General features: G+C 36.4%; 1 protein-coding gene across 2 annotated transcripts in view; it reads left to right on the top strand.

The window, feature by feature from the left end:
- Positions 1 to 12,944, top strand: part of ORC2 (origin recognition complex subunit 2) — a 46,233-nt gene extending 33,289 nt beyond the window's left edge. For both annotated transcript variants that reach the window (XM_079133132.1, XM_079133131.1), the window contains exons 12-17: positions 694 to 790; positions 5,656 to 5,802; positions 6,576 to 6,747; positions 8,182 to 8,243; positions 9,402 to 9,520; positions 11,243 to 12,944. In XM_079133132.1, the coding sequence (XP_078989258.1) occupies positions 694 to 790; positions 5,656 to 5,802; positions 6,576 to 6,747; positions 8,182 to 8,243; positions 9,402 to 9,520; positions 11,243 to 11,329 (684 nt within the window). In that variant the 3' untranslated portion in view covers positions 11,330 to 12,944. The remainder of the gene's footprint in view (positions 1 to 693; positions 791 to 5,655; positions 5,803 to 6,575; positions 6,748 to 8,181; positions 8,244 to 9,401; positions 9,521 to 11,242) is intronic.
- Positions 12,945 to 13,201: the final 257 nt, after the last annotated feature.

The raw sequence follows: 13,201 nt of genomic DNA, 5'->3' as shown, positions 1-13,201 counted from the left end.
GTTAAATTTAAAGGAATTTTTGTTTTAGCCTTTAAACTAGTTAGATTGCATAGTGCTTAAGATCAAACATTTGGAATCAGAGGATAGCTTTAAAACCCCATTGTCAAATTTCCTACTTTTGTAACTAACATGTATTAAACCTTAAAGAAATATTAGCTTTGTTTACAACATTAAATATCTATGGAAATTCTCTGAAAGACAGGATTATGGGGTCCGCAATTTTATTATAACTTTATGTAATTTTGGTGTTCTAAAAATAAATAATAGTCTAGTTTTATATGTACATCGTAGGTTATTTTTATTTCAAGTACTTGTCTCTTCATGCTTTGAGAATTACTTTAAAGCTTTTAGATGCTGAATATGAACCAACAGAGCAATCCTTTAAAGTGTCCTTGTACTTATATCCTGTTTCCCTTGATAAGTTTATACTTTTCTAATGCTTTTCACTGTGTTTTGTTTTTGCTACTCTCTTATATTATCTTTGTACTTCACAGTACTTCCCTGTTTCCTTTTAGCCATAATATATGGGGAAAATGAATGAATACTTAGATACCTAGTAGAATTTTTTGAAGTAATTTTTCAAATTTAAGTAAAAAATTATTTTTAATTTATATAAAAGGATTTACGTTGTCTTTATCCTGTATGACAATAAATTATAATTGATTTGGTACCTTTTGCACTTTTATGATATAGATCTTGAATTCTATAACAGAAGAAGTCCTTGATCATATGGGTACTTTCCGAAGTATACTGGACCAGCTAGACTGGATAATAAACAAATTTAAAGAAGGTAACATGAAGTAAATGATCTGCAGTTTTGGGATGAAGTTAAACATACATTTTTACATATTTATGTATTTGTATACACAAAAATGAGAATTGTTAGGTGTAGTGACACATACCTTTAATCTCAGCTACTGAAGAGGCAGAAGTATCACAAATTAAAGTCCAGCCTATACAACTTAGCCCTGTCTCAAAATAAAATATTAAAAAGGTGGTGGTGGAGTCGGGGAGGATGGGGATGTAGTTTATTGATAGAACACCCTGGGTTTAATCCTTAGTACGTGAAAAAATTTTTTTTTTTTCCTATCAGCAACTTATCTCTTTTTTGGGGGTAGGGTATCAGGGATTGAATTTAAGAGTCACTTAACCACTGAGCTACATCCCCAGCCCTATTTTGTATTTTATTTAGAGACAGGGTCTCACTGAGTTGCTTAGCACCCCACTTTTGCTGAGGTTGACTTTGAACTTTTAATCTTCCTGCCTCAGCCTCCCTAGCCATTGGGATTAAAGGCGTGTACCACCATGCCTGGCTCAGCAATTTGTCTTAATGCTGATTTAGATTTCTCTAAAATAATATCCTTTTTTCTTTTTAATGAATTTGTTTATAAATTTCATCTAACTGAAAGAATCTCTTCTACTGTCTTAAATTTGTGTAGCCTCTTACAACTTTCAGGTTTGTGCCTCTAGTTGATTGTTATATCTTTGACAGATTTTTATATTGTTTAATATTTTTATAAAACATTCATATTTCTGGGGCTGGAAGTATAGCTCAGTGGTAGTGCTTGCCTAACATTCACAAGGCCCCTTGGGTTCAATCCCTAGCACTGCAATAAACAAATTTTTTTTTTTTTTTTTTTAATTTGTGATTCTGGGGACACTCTACCACTGAGCTGCATCCTCACCCCCCACCGCTTTTTGTTTTTTTGAAATAGGGTCTTGCTAAATTTCTGAGGCTCACCTCAAACTTCTGATCCTCCTGCCTCAGCTTCTCAAGTTGCTGGGATTACTGGTATATGCCACTGTGCCTGGCACAAAAATAAAATAAAATGAACGAAACACTCGTTTCTTTTTTTGAGTAAATATTACTCATTGAGATAATGGGCTAAGGATGTAGCTCAGTGGTAGAGTGCTTGCCTGTCATGTGTTAGGCCCTGAGTTTAATCCCGGGGTTTACTCCCCTTAAAAAGAATGTGAGACAGAGAATTTTATGTACCATACTAAGATCTATGGAATGGGAAAAAGACTTGTTATTCTTGTGCTGTGAATGTTTTGGTTATATGAGCATATCAGAAAATTGGAAATAAGATATTCCTTGTTCATTGATTGTGAAGGTACATGTTGCATCAATACAGGTTTGTCATAAGATAAAATTTGTTTAGTTTGTCTCTAGTTCTTTCAACCTTATTATTTAATTGCAAGTCAATCATCATGATATGTTGTCCCTTTAGTAATTTTGGCTTATTTTTCTAGACCCTTTTAGTTTTTAACATTCATTTAAATATTTAATATCAATAAATTATCCCACTTGAAGAATAATAAAAGCATTATTTTTATCCCTTACTGCGGTTTCTTGTGGGACAGCCCTATATTGTTTATGATCATTACACCTAAGTCATTGTGTGTGTGTGTGTGTGTGTGTGTGTGTGTGTGTTAACATTGTTGAATTCTAGGAACCTGGGAGTTTCAAAATGTGGCATCTCAGAATCTTTGTCATTATTTTTTCCTTTTGGTTTTGTTTTGGGAGGCATTGTTTGGTTGGTTGGTTTTTACTCTGCTGTGACTCAAACCAGGGGGCTTCAAGCATGCGTGGCAAGCGCTCTCCCACTGATTGATTTTGGGTACCAGAGATTGAACTCAGGGGCACTTGACCACTGAGCCACATCCCCAGCCCTATTTTGTATTTTATTTAGAGTCAGGGTCACACTGAGTTACTTGCTGGCCTGCTGTTGCTGAGACTGGCTCTGGACTTGCAATCCTCCTGTCTCAGCCTCCCAAGCCGCTAGGATTTCTCCCACTGATTTATATCCTCAACCCCTTTTGCCTCTTCTCTTTCTTATCCCATTCTGGTAGAAGAGAAGTGTGTTTACTCTTTCTGAAAGACTGTCTTCCATCACACACACACACACACACACACACACACACACACACACACGTTCCTGTTTTTTTTACCAGGTCTCCTGGGAGACATACAAGTACCATTGGGTTTTTTTTGTGTGTGTGGTGCTGGGGATTTAAACCCAGGGCCTTGTGCTTGCAAACAAGCACTCTACCAACTGAGCTATATCCCCAATGCCCCATTGGGTTTTTTGTTTTGTTTTTTGTTTTTTGTGGTGCTGGGGACCGAACCCAGGACCCTGCGCTTATAAGGCAAGCACTTTACCAACTGAGCTATCTCCCCAGCACCCCCCCCCCATTGAGTTTTAATGGTTAAAAAGGTTTTCCTGATTCTGCTGACCTTCCACATGATTGTTTTTCTATTTTCATATGATTTCAGACATTTTGAAGAAGTTCCACTTTTTATTTATTTTGAGACAGGGTCTCACTAAGTTGCCCAGACAGGATTCAAACTTGTAATCTTCCTAAATCAGCCTCCTGAGTCACTGGGATTGCAGGTGTATACCACCGTGCCTGTCTGTAATTTCTTCCTTACTGAACCCATTGACCTTGGCTTATTCTTTTTTTTTTTTAATTCATTTTTTTTGTAAACAAATGGGATACATCTTGTTTCTCTGTACATGAAGTAGAGGCATACCGTTTTTGTAATCATACATTTACCTAGGATAATAGTTTTTGATTCATTCTGTTATTTTCCCCCCCACCCCTCCCACCCCTCTTATCCCTCTATACAGTCCCTCCTTCCTCCATTCTTGCCCCCTCCAACCCCCCCATTATGTGTCATCATCCGCTTATCAGCAAGATCATTTGTCCTTTAGTGTTTTGAGATTGGCTTATCTCACTTAGCATGATATTCTCCAGTTTCATCCATTTGCCTGCAAATGCCATAATTTTATTATTTTTTATGGCTGAGTAATATTTCATTGTGTGTGTGTGTGTGTGTGTGTGTGTATACATATATTATATATATATATATATTATAGTTTCTTTATCCATTCATCCATGGAAGGGCATCTAGATTGGTTCCACAATCTGGCTATTATGAATTGAGCAGCTATGAATATTGATGTGGCTGTATCTCTGTAGTATGCTGATTTTCAGTCCTTTGGGTATAGGCCAAGGAGTGGGATAGCTGAGTCAAATGGTGGGTCCATTCCAAGTTTTCTGAGGAATCTTCACACTGCTTTCCAGAGTGGCTGCACTAATTTGCAGCCCTACCAGCAATGTCTGAGTGCACCTTTTTCCCCACATCCTCGCCAACACCTATTGTTGCTTGTATTCTTGATAATCGCCATTCTAATTGGGGTGAGATGGAATCTTAGGGTAGTTTTGATTTGCATTTCTCTTATTACTAGAGATGTTGAACATTTTTTCATATATCTGTTGATTGCTTGTAGATCTTCTGTGAAGTGTCTGTTCATTTCCTTAGCCCATTTGTTGATTGGATTATTTGTATTCTTGGTGTAGAGTTTTTTGAGTTCTTTATATATTCTGGAAATTAGTGCTCTATCTGAAGTATGTGTGGCAAAGATTCTCTCCCACTCTGTAGGTTCTCTCTTCACATTGCTGATAATTTCCTTTGCTGAGAGAAAGCTATTTCGTTTGAATCTTATTGATTTTTGCTTTTATTTCTTGTGCTATGGGAGTCCTGTTAAGGAGGTCTGATCCTAAGCCAACATGTTGAAGATTTGAACCTACTTTTTCTTCTATAAGATGCAGGATCTCTGATTTCAAGGTCCTTGATCCATTTTGAGTTGATTGGCTTATTCTTTTTCTCTGATATCTTCCATGCTGTTGACACCTCCATCCTCCAACTTCTTCCATCACTAGCATTTTTTTCCTGGTAGTACTGGAGATTGAACCTAGTGGGCTCTACCACTGAGTTATATTCCTTTCCTTTGGTTTTTTTTTTTTGTTAAGTTTGTTTTATGTTTTTGAGACAGGGTATCACTAAGTTGCCCAGTCTGACCTTGAATTGCAATCATGCCTTGTGCTCCTGAGTATCTGGGTTTATATGTGTTGACCACCTCACCCTGGTCTTCATTGACTTTTTTTGTGTGTGGTATTGTATATTGAACCCAAGGCCTCTCAAATACTAAGCAAGCACTCTACCACTGAGTTACATGCCAGCCCTTCATTGACTTTTATATATTTCTCTCAACTCCCTGATACTTGAGCTCTCCCCCCTTTTTTGTCTCCTTTGGCTTTTGTGATAATCAGGATTTTGTATATAATCTTCTTAATGAGAACTTTTGTCATTTCTCCCACCTTGCAATGTCACGTGCACTGATTCATCTCCAGTCTGTTACCTGAATCTTGCTATATTAACTGCTTTCATTAGGGCCTGGCTCAAGTGCTAACCATTGTGCCTTGCCTATTTTATAAGTAAATAACCTATCATTTCAAATAAATTACATAGCCCTAAGCAGTCATTTTTTTGTTGTTACTACTGTAGGGTTTTGTTTTGTTTTGATTTGTGGGGTGGTTTAGGTTTTGGGGTTTTGTTGTTGTGGTTGTTTAAGGTGTTAAGATGGGGTCATGATATCTTGCCTAGGCTGATCTCAAACTTATGGGCTCAATCCTCCTGCCTCAGCTTCCTGAGTCACTGAGACTATAGTTGTGGGCTCCCATACCCATATAGCAATCTTTATTTTATCCTGTAATATTTTAATATATTCTTTAATACCTAGGTACTATGTACAGTAGGGACTTCACAAATATGCACTGAAAATAATAATTGGATTTCCTTCCTTTCAGATTCTTCCTTGAAACTCTTCCTTCTTATCCACAATTTGGATAGCCAGATGTTGAGAGGAGATAAGAGCCAGCAAATTATTGGACAGTTGTCATCTTTGCATAACATATACCTAATAGCATCTATTGATCACCTCAATGCACCCCTCAGTAAGTTAAAAGTTACTATTTTTTATTTCTTGAGAGATCCATCTTATGAAATTTTCTTACTGTTTTCCAGTATATGCTTCCTGTGTTAGATATTTAAAGACACAGGTTGCAAAAAGTTTAGGTATTCTCAATTTGATTTAGAACATAATTCTTGAAAATAAAAATTCACATGCTAAAGAAGAGTATTTAATTTGTATTTAGTGTACAAATAAAAATTTAGATGTTGACTGACAATGAAATCAGATTGTTAGTTACTGATTTGGATGGAGAAGTGATAAAAATGAAAAATTTCAGAGTTGGGTATAGTGGTATAGGCCTGTAATCCTACCTACTCTGGAGACTGAGGCAAGGGGATGGATCACATGTTCAAGGCCAAGCTGGGCAACTTAGTAAAACTATCTCAAAATGCAAAGGGCTGAGACTGTAGTTCAGGGGACAAGTGCTTGCCTAGCATGGCTGAGGCCCTGGGTTCAATCCCCAGTACTGGGGGAAAAAAAGGTTACATTATCCTGGGCAACTTAGTGAGAGCATATCTCAAAATAAAAAGTATGAAAAGGGCTGGAGGTATAGCTCAGTGGTGGATCTCTTACTTAGCATGTGCTAAACCTTAGGTTCAATCTCAGAACTCCCCCCAACACACAAACACACACACACACACACACAAAATTCAGGATTCATTTTATTTTTATTTAATGTTTTCTCATTCTTTCCTGGAATAGAATCTAGTAACATGAAAATAATTTGTAATTCTTTCCTTTGGTCATGTGCGGTAGTGTGGGATCATGCAAAGCAAAGTCTTTATAATTGGCTCTGGTATGAAACTACTACATATAATTCTTATACTGAAGAAACCTCCTATGAGAATTCTCTTCTGGTTAAACAATCTGGATCTCTGCCACTTAGTTCCCTGACTCATGTGTTACGAAGCCTTACCCCTAATGCAAGGTAAGAATGAAAACCATAATTCTTTTTTTAAAAACCATACAGGTGAGGGCTAGAGATATAGGTCAGTGGTAGAGCACTGTCACGCACAAGGTGCTGGTTTGATCACCAGCTCTACATAAACCAAAACAAAGAAAAACCCTCTATATATTTGAATGTTTGTACTACAAAGTTTATTGGTGGTATATGAAAGTCTCTACTTAGTTTAAAGAATTAAGAGTAATAAAAACAGTTACTATTACTGGATTATGCAGTAGGCAAAATACTCAATGCTAGTCTATTAAATTGCCCAGTAATAAATGAGTACTAATATGTTTTCCTTAATAAATTTTTATATTTCTGAATAAGAGCATCTAAATGGTTATCATGAGAAAAAGCAGAATTTTGGTAGATTTTTTTTTTTTCCCTTTTGAGGTGGAGTTTTTTTTTACCTGTTGCCCAAGCTGGTCTCAGACTCGTGGGTTTAAGCATTCCTCCTGCCTCCACCTCATGAGTAGTTGGTGCATGGGTGGGCAGTGTGACACCCAGCTTGGATTTTACTTTCATTTTATGGTTATTTTAAATTTTATATTGAGCATTATGATACCCCTCAAAAGCATAAAATTCTAGAACTGTCTCATAGTTAATAAGATGAGGTGTTGAAAAGCAACAAACCTTCCTGAGAATAGATAAATAAACCTGAATAGATTGAAAGAAAGAAAAAGAAAGAAAGAAAAGAAAAGAAAGAAAGAAAGAAAGAAAGAAAGAAAGAAAGAAAGAAAGAAAGAAAAGAAAAGAAAGAAGCAGCAGCACAAACCTGTAATACCAGCAACCTAGGAGGCTAAGGCAGAAGGATTACAAGTTCAAGGACAGCCTCAAAAAGTCAGTGAGACTCTTGTCTCAAAACAAAAAAGACTGGAGATGTGGCTTAGTGATAGAGTACCTGCCTGGTATGTACTAGGCCCTGAGTTCAATCCCCAGTACTGCCAAAAAAAAAAAAAAAAAAAACTTGTTTAAGAAGAGTTTTTAAAGACTTGGGGAAAATCAGTAATTGAAAAGGTGAAGTATAAAAGATGCATACAGTATATAAATGTATGAATTTATATATTTCCACCTTGCCTCATTCCAGAAAGATTTGATATAGCAGCATATGCAGTATGATCTGCATACCTGCTGTTAGTGGCTAATATCTTAGGGTTATGGGAGGATATTTTCCTCTTTAGATGTTGTTAGATATTCCAAATTTTTACCAGGAAAACTAATCTTCAGTCAGGAAAAAAAAAAAAAAAAAAAAAAATACTCAGATGAAAAAAGCTTTTCCAAAGAGGATATTCCTTAGAGAAAGAAATAGAAGATAATGCAGACAGGCCAAATATTTGATGTTCTCTTTGTGTGTCTTATTACTTGCTGTTATCTCTTGATACTATTTGACTTTCTGTTTGTTTTCTTTTTCTTTAGGGGGATTTTCAGGCTACTCATAAAGTATCAGCTGGATAACCAGGACAACCCTTCATACATTGGTATCCAATATTTTTGATACTACATCATGTGACTTTTGTTTTACCCCTTAAATTCATTTTTTGTGGAATCTAGTGAAAGCACTGCAGTTTCTCACAGTAGTGAATAAGTGGTTGCTCTGTGATGGGTATGTCCTCCACACAGCAGATTTTCAGGCAGTACTATGGATTCACTGCAGAACAAACTGTTTGCCAATGTGAAATGAAAGACAAGACACAGCTTACTTTTAAAATTTTCTGTGCTAAAACTATGCATATATGTCTCCCAGTTACATATTTTTCACATACGGGTGTTTTAGGAGATGATCTTCCCTTTTGCCCCCCCCCCCCAAAAAAAAAAAAAAAGAAAGAAAGAAAGAAATTATTAATGTAAACATATATTTTAGTCATTGTTCAGCTCTCATGACTTGTTCCCTTTTTAAAAGTCAACTTTATTCACCCTGTTTAAAACTGCCTCAGTGGCTGGGCCTACTAGCAAAGACCAAAAATCCCAACTACTCAAGAGGCTCAGGCAGAAGGATGGCAAGTTCAAGGCTAGCCTATACAGTGCCTCAAAGGGGGCTGGATTTATGGTTCAGTGATAGATTGCTTGCCTAGCATATAGTGGGTCCTGGGTCTAATCCCCAGTGGTGGGGAACAGGGAGGCAAAAACAATGTCCACAGGGTTATTGCGTTCTGCTTGGTCACAATTGACTACTTTCAGCAATTGGTTCTCTTTAAAAACTATAGGCTATAAGGTGCAACATGTAAAATGTTCTCTCTTGGATTAGTTTTGCTTCTTCCATGGGTTTTTTTGTTGTTATTGTTTCGCTTTTTGCTTTTTGTTTTTTGGGGGTACTGGAGATTGAACCCAGGTGACTTCTACCACTGAGCTACATGGCCAGCTTTTATTTTACTTTGAAACAGGGTCTTGCTATGTTGACCAGGCTGGTCTCAAACTTATGATCCTCCTGCCTCAGCCTCCCCAATAGCCAGGAATCAGAGGCATGCATCATGGCATCTGGCTTTTTTTTTTTTTTTTCCTTTTTGAAATCAATTGTTATTGATGGCTTTGGCATAATATGCTGGCTGCACTTGTTATCTGTTCTCTAGTATGGGTACCTATATATGGGTTACATCTTCACTGCTGACATATGTGCCCTCTTCTTTCAATTTCTCCAGGACTTTCTTTTCAAGATTTTTACCAGCAGTGTCGGGAAGCATTCCTTGTCAATAGTGATTTGACACTTCGAGCCCAGTTAACTGAATTCAGGGACCACAAACTTATAAGAACAAAGAAGGTAAGATTCTGTTGTTTTAGCATTGTATACCAGGAATAGTGCATATCACTTACTTAGGACAAGTATACCTTTGACTCAGACCTGATTATGAAACATGTTCCATGATGGGTCTCGAGGATTCCTTTAGCCTATGTGCCAGTGGAGTTCTGTGGAAAGAGATATGTAGAAGTACTCTGCTTCATTGCAGAGACGAATACTGTGTATAAGTTCTAGTCCGAAGTAATAGGAATAGAAATATAGTATGAACCAGATAGTTCTTTTCACTTCTCTTTCCCTCTTATTAATTCAGTCTATATTTATTGAGCACTAACTGTATATCAAATATTATATTGTTACAGTTATAAGCAAAAACCTAACTGCTTTTCTGATGGAGCTTAAAGTAGTTGGATTCAAGATATACTTGGCAAGCAAAATTGATAAGAATTGATGATAGATGGGATATGGAAAATGTCAAGAGTGATTCCTGACAAGAGAGATGGTGGAATCACTGAATGAGAAACTGGCAAAGCAACATTTGTGGGGGACAGATCATAAGCTAATGATCTTAGTAAGTTTACACTTAACTCTGGAGGTTCCTCAAGTGGAAATGTCACTTAGGCAGTTGTATACCTGAAGCAAGAAACCAGAGGAAAAACCTAGGCTGGAAATACAAGATTATGATTCCTATTTATTCAGGTTGTAATTAAAAGCAGGCATTGGAGGGACTACTACAATGAGGACTTTTTTTTTTTTTTAACAGGGTGTCCATGACAAAGTTGGAGCTATTACTTTCAATTATTTGAAATCATATTAGACCTGACCCTCAAAAATTTCAATTTCATTTGGTTCAATTTAAGAGAAACCCATTTTTCTGATTTCACTTAGATCTTTTACAATTAGTGTCTGGAAAGAGAGTAGCAGGCTCTACTTCGTACTTTCCTTGATACCATTGGGACAGATCAGATCACAGGGGTTTAATCCCTGTGTTTGATGACTTGTGACTTTCTTTTTGAATGAGGACATTTAATGAGAATTGAGGGCCAGTAACTAAGCCAAGTCTTAAATTTAATGGCCAAGTAAAGGATAAGCCTTCAGAGGTGAGGAAAACAGCCAGAGTGCCAGGAAGAGAACCAAGATATGATGTCACAGAAGCCAAGAGTAGCATCTTTTTAAGAAAGAGAGAATAGTCTGCTGTGTCAAATCCTGCTGAGAGGCCAAAAAGATGAAGACTGAAAATATCCATGGAATTTAGGAATATGGAATTCCTCAGTGAATGACATAATGGAGCAATAGCTAGGTTGGACTGTGTGAAGTGATAAGTGAGGAAACAGATTTAGACAGTGTTCTATCTCTGTAAAGGTAACAGAGTAGGGCAATAGTTGGAGAGGAATGAAGGAAACTAATAAAGTCTATTTTAAAATGAGAGATGCCTGAATATGTTTAAAAGCCAGTGGGAAGGATCTTGTTGAGAGGGAAAAAAACCCTAGAAATCAGGTGTCAGATTCTGGAAGAGGGCAGGAGGATAAAGGATCTGAATCACAGTGAACAAAATGCCTACCTACCTACCCCACTCTATTTAGTTTTATTTTCTAGTAAAGTAGTTTAACTGTAACTCAGTATTTTAAAATACATAAATATGCCTGTTTGTCCTTTTACCTTAACTTTTATACTTAGGTATTTCTTGAAAATACTGCATCAAAAAAATCAAATCCATTTCATTCATGGTATTCTTGTATTTTTTAGGGAGCTGATGGAGTAGAATATTTGTTAATTCCTGTTGACAATGGAACATTGACTGATTTCTTGGAAAAGGAAGAAGAGGAGGCTTGAAGCTATCTTTTGCTCTTGAATCTTCCATTGAAAGGATTGTGTATCCCAGCTGCAACTCCTCTAGTCGAAAGTGTTGTGTTTACATCCAACATTAGATTATTTTTCCAGCATATAAGATTCAACGTTGGGAGGGGGTATGTCATCAATTCGAACTTTTGATTAGCCTGGCTGGTGTACCATCTCTAGTACTATGCAGTGGTCCTTGAGTTGCAGAAAATGTGCCTTTCACTCATTACCTCTCTGGAGACTTCTTGCTGGAATGATCAGTGTGCTCAGGGACTATTTGGAGCTGGATGCTTTTGAATTCTTTTCTACTGAAGATATTATTCCTAATTTTCTGAGGGCCTTTTAACACTCCTGGAGTTGATATTAAGTGTGCTTGTTCCAGAGCACAGAAATATAAAGATGAGCATCATATAAGTGTGTTCTTTGTTTTGAAACAGATGAGTGGAGCAGATCATTTCTTGCTATTTGTGAAATAATTTAAGAAAAGGTCTAGTGGAGAACTAGTAGGTGATCTGCCTTTCTCTGTTTGGATTTAGGTTTCATACTTGGGACAGGGGGTAATACTATTCAGTTGGGATAGAGGGATAAGCATAAGGAGTATATAGGGTGTGTATGCAACTTAGAAAGCACATCAACTATAGATTGTATTTGGAAGTCACTATCTTTGCCATGACCTTGACCTTTATGACATAAGTGAGAAGCCAGGCTAAAGAAATTAAATCCTAACATTTTAGTAATTGTTTTGAAAACACAAAAACATTTCATTATTCTTGTATACTGACACTAGTGTATTAGTGGTTGGCTGAAAATGTTGGTTTCTCTGTCAAATAGATATAAAACTCACTGTAAAATATTTCCATTTTTCCTTAAAGTGACAATTTCAAGCTGCCTAGATATTTACACAAGCTTTTCTTAGGAAAGAAAGGCTAAGCTTGGCCACTGTTGTCATCTTATAGTTTACATATACCCCCTTAAGCTATTTCACACTTGGAAATGAAATTCGTTATTTAAATATTGTTGTAATAAAGTCTTCAGTGCATCAGTTTTCTCATTTCTTATCTTGTAAACCTTTTTCAGGAAAATATTTCCAGAAATGTTTGGAAATGTTTTCATTTCTTTGTGGTATATAATTAATTTCATGTTAAATCCACTTATTAAGGATTTAGTCTTATGCATAATTGGTAACGAAAATACGGGAACAAATTTGTACCTGAATATGAGATTAAAAATTTGATAGTACCAAAGGATATTCAATGAAAGTGAATTTCCTTCCCATTTCTTGATCCCTGATCATTTAGGTAACCACTGATAGCAGTTTCTTAAGTATTCTTCCAGAGGTAATCTATGCATATGTGTCTTTCTCTCCTTTTAAAAAACATAACGGTAACATGATACTTGCTAGTTTGCACCTTGCTTTTTTGCTTAATATATCTAGTTTTGACAACTGTAAATGGTATAAAAACTATGTAAAATCTTTAATGATGTGCAAATTTTTGCATTTGCCTTTAAATACCTACTGGTTTATTTTTGTAATTTTTGTGTCTATACTATTTGCAAGCAGTATGTATCAATAGACTTTACTATTAATAAAAAGCCAATTTGGATAGAATCATGTTTTTAAATTTATAGCGCTTTTTTTATTACTAAATTATCTGAAAGTAGTTTCAAAAAAATTTTTGAGTTCATCTGACAAAACCATTGATGATCATATATTCATTAACTTATGACAGCATCATTGGTTCCTTAAGGCCTAGCAGTCATGTCTTGACCTCCCCGCACCCCGTAGTGGAGATTGAACTCAGGGGTGTTCTACCACTGAGCCACCTCTCCAACACCCCCCCCTTTTTTTTTTTTTTTGCGGTGCTG

The sequence above is a fragment of the Sciurus vulgaris genome (genome assembly GCF_902686455.1).
Source record: "Sciurus vulgaris genome assembly, chromosome: 3".
NCBI classification, from domain to species: domain Eukaryota; kingdom Metazoa; phylum Chordata; class Mammalia; order Rodentia; family Sciuridae; genus Sciurus; species Sciurus vulgaris.
This window is presented reverse-complemented; position numbering and strand designations above follow the sequence as displayed.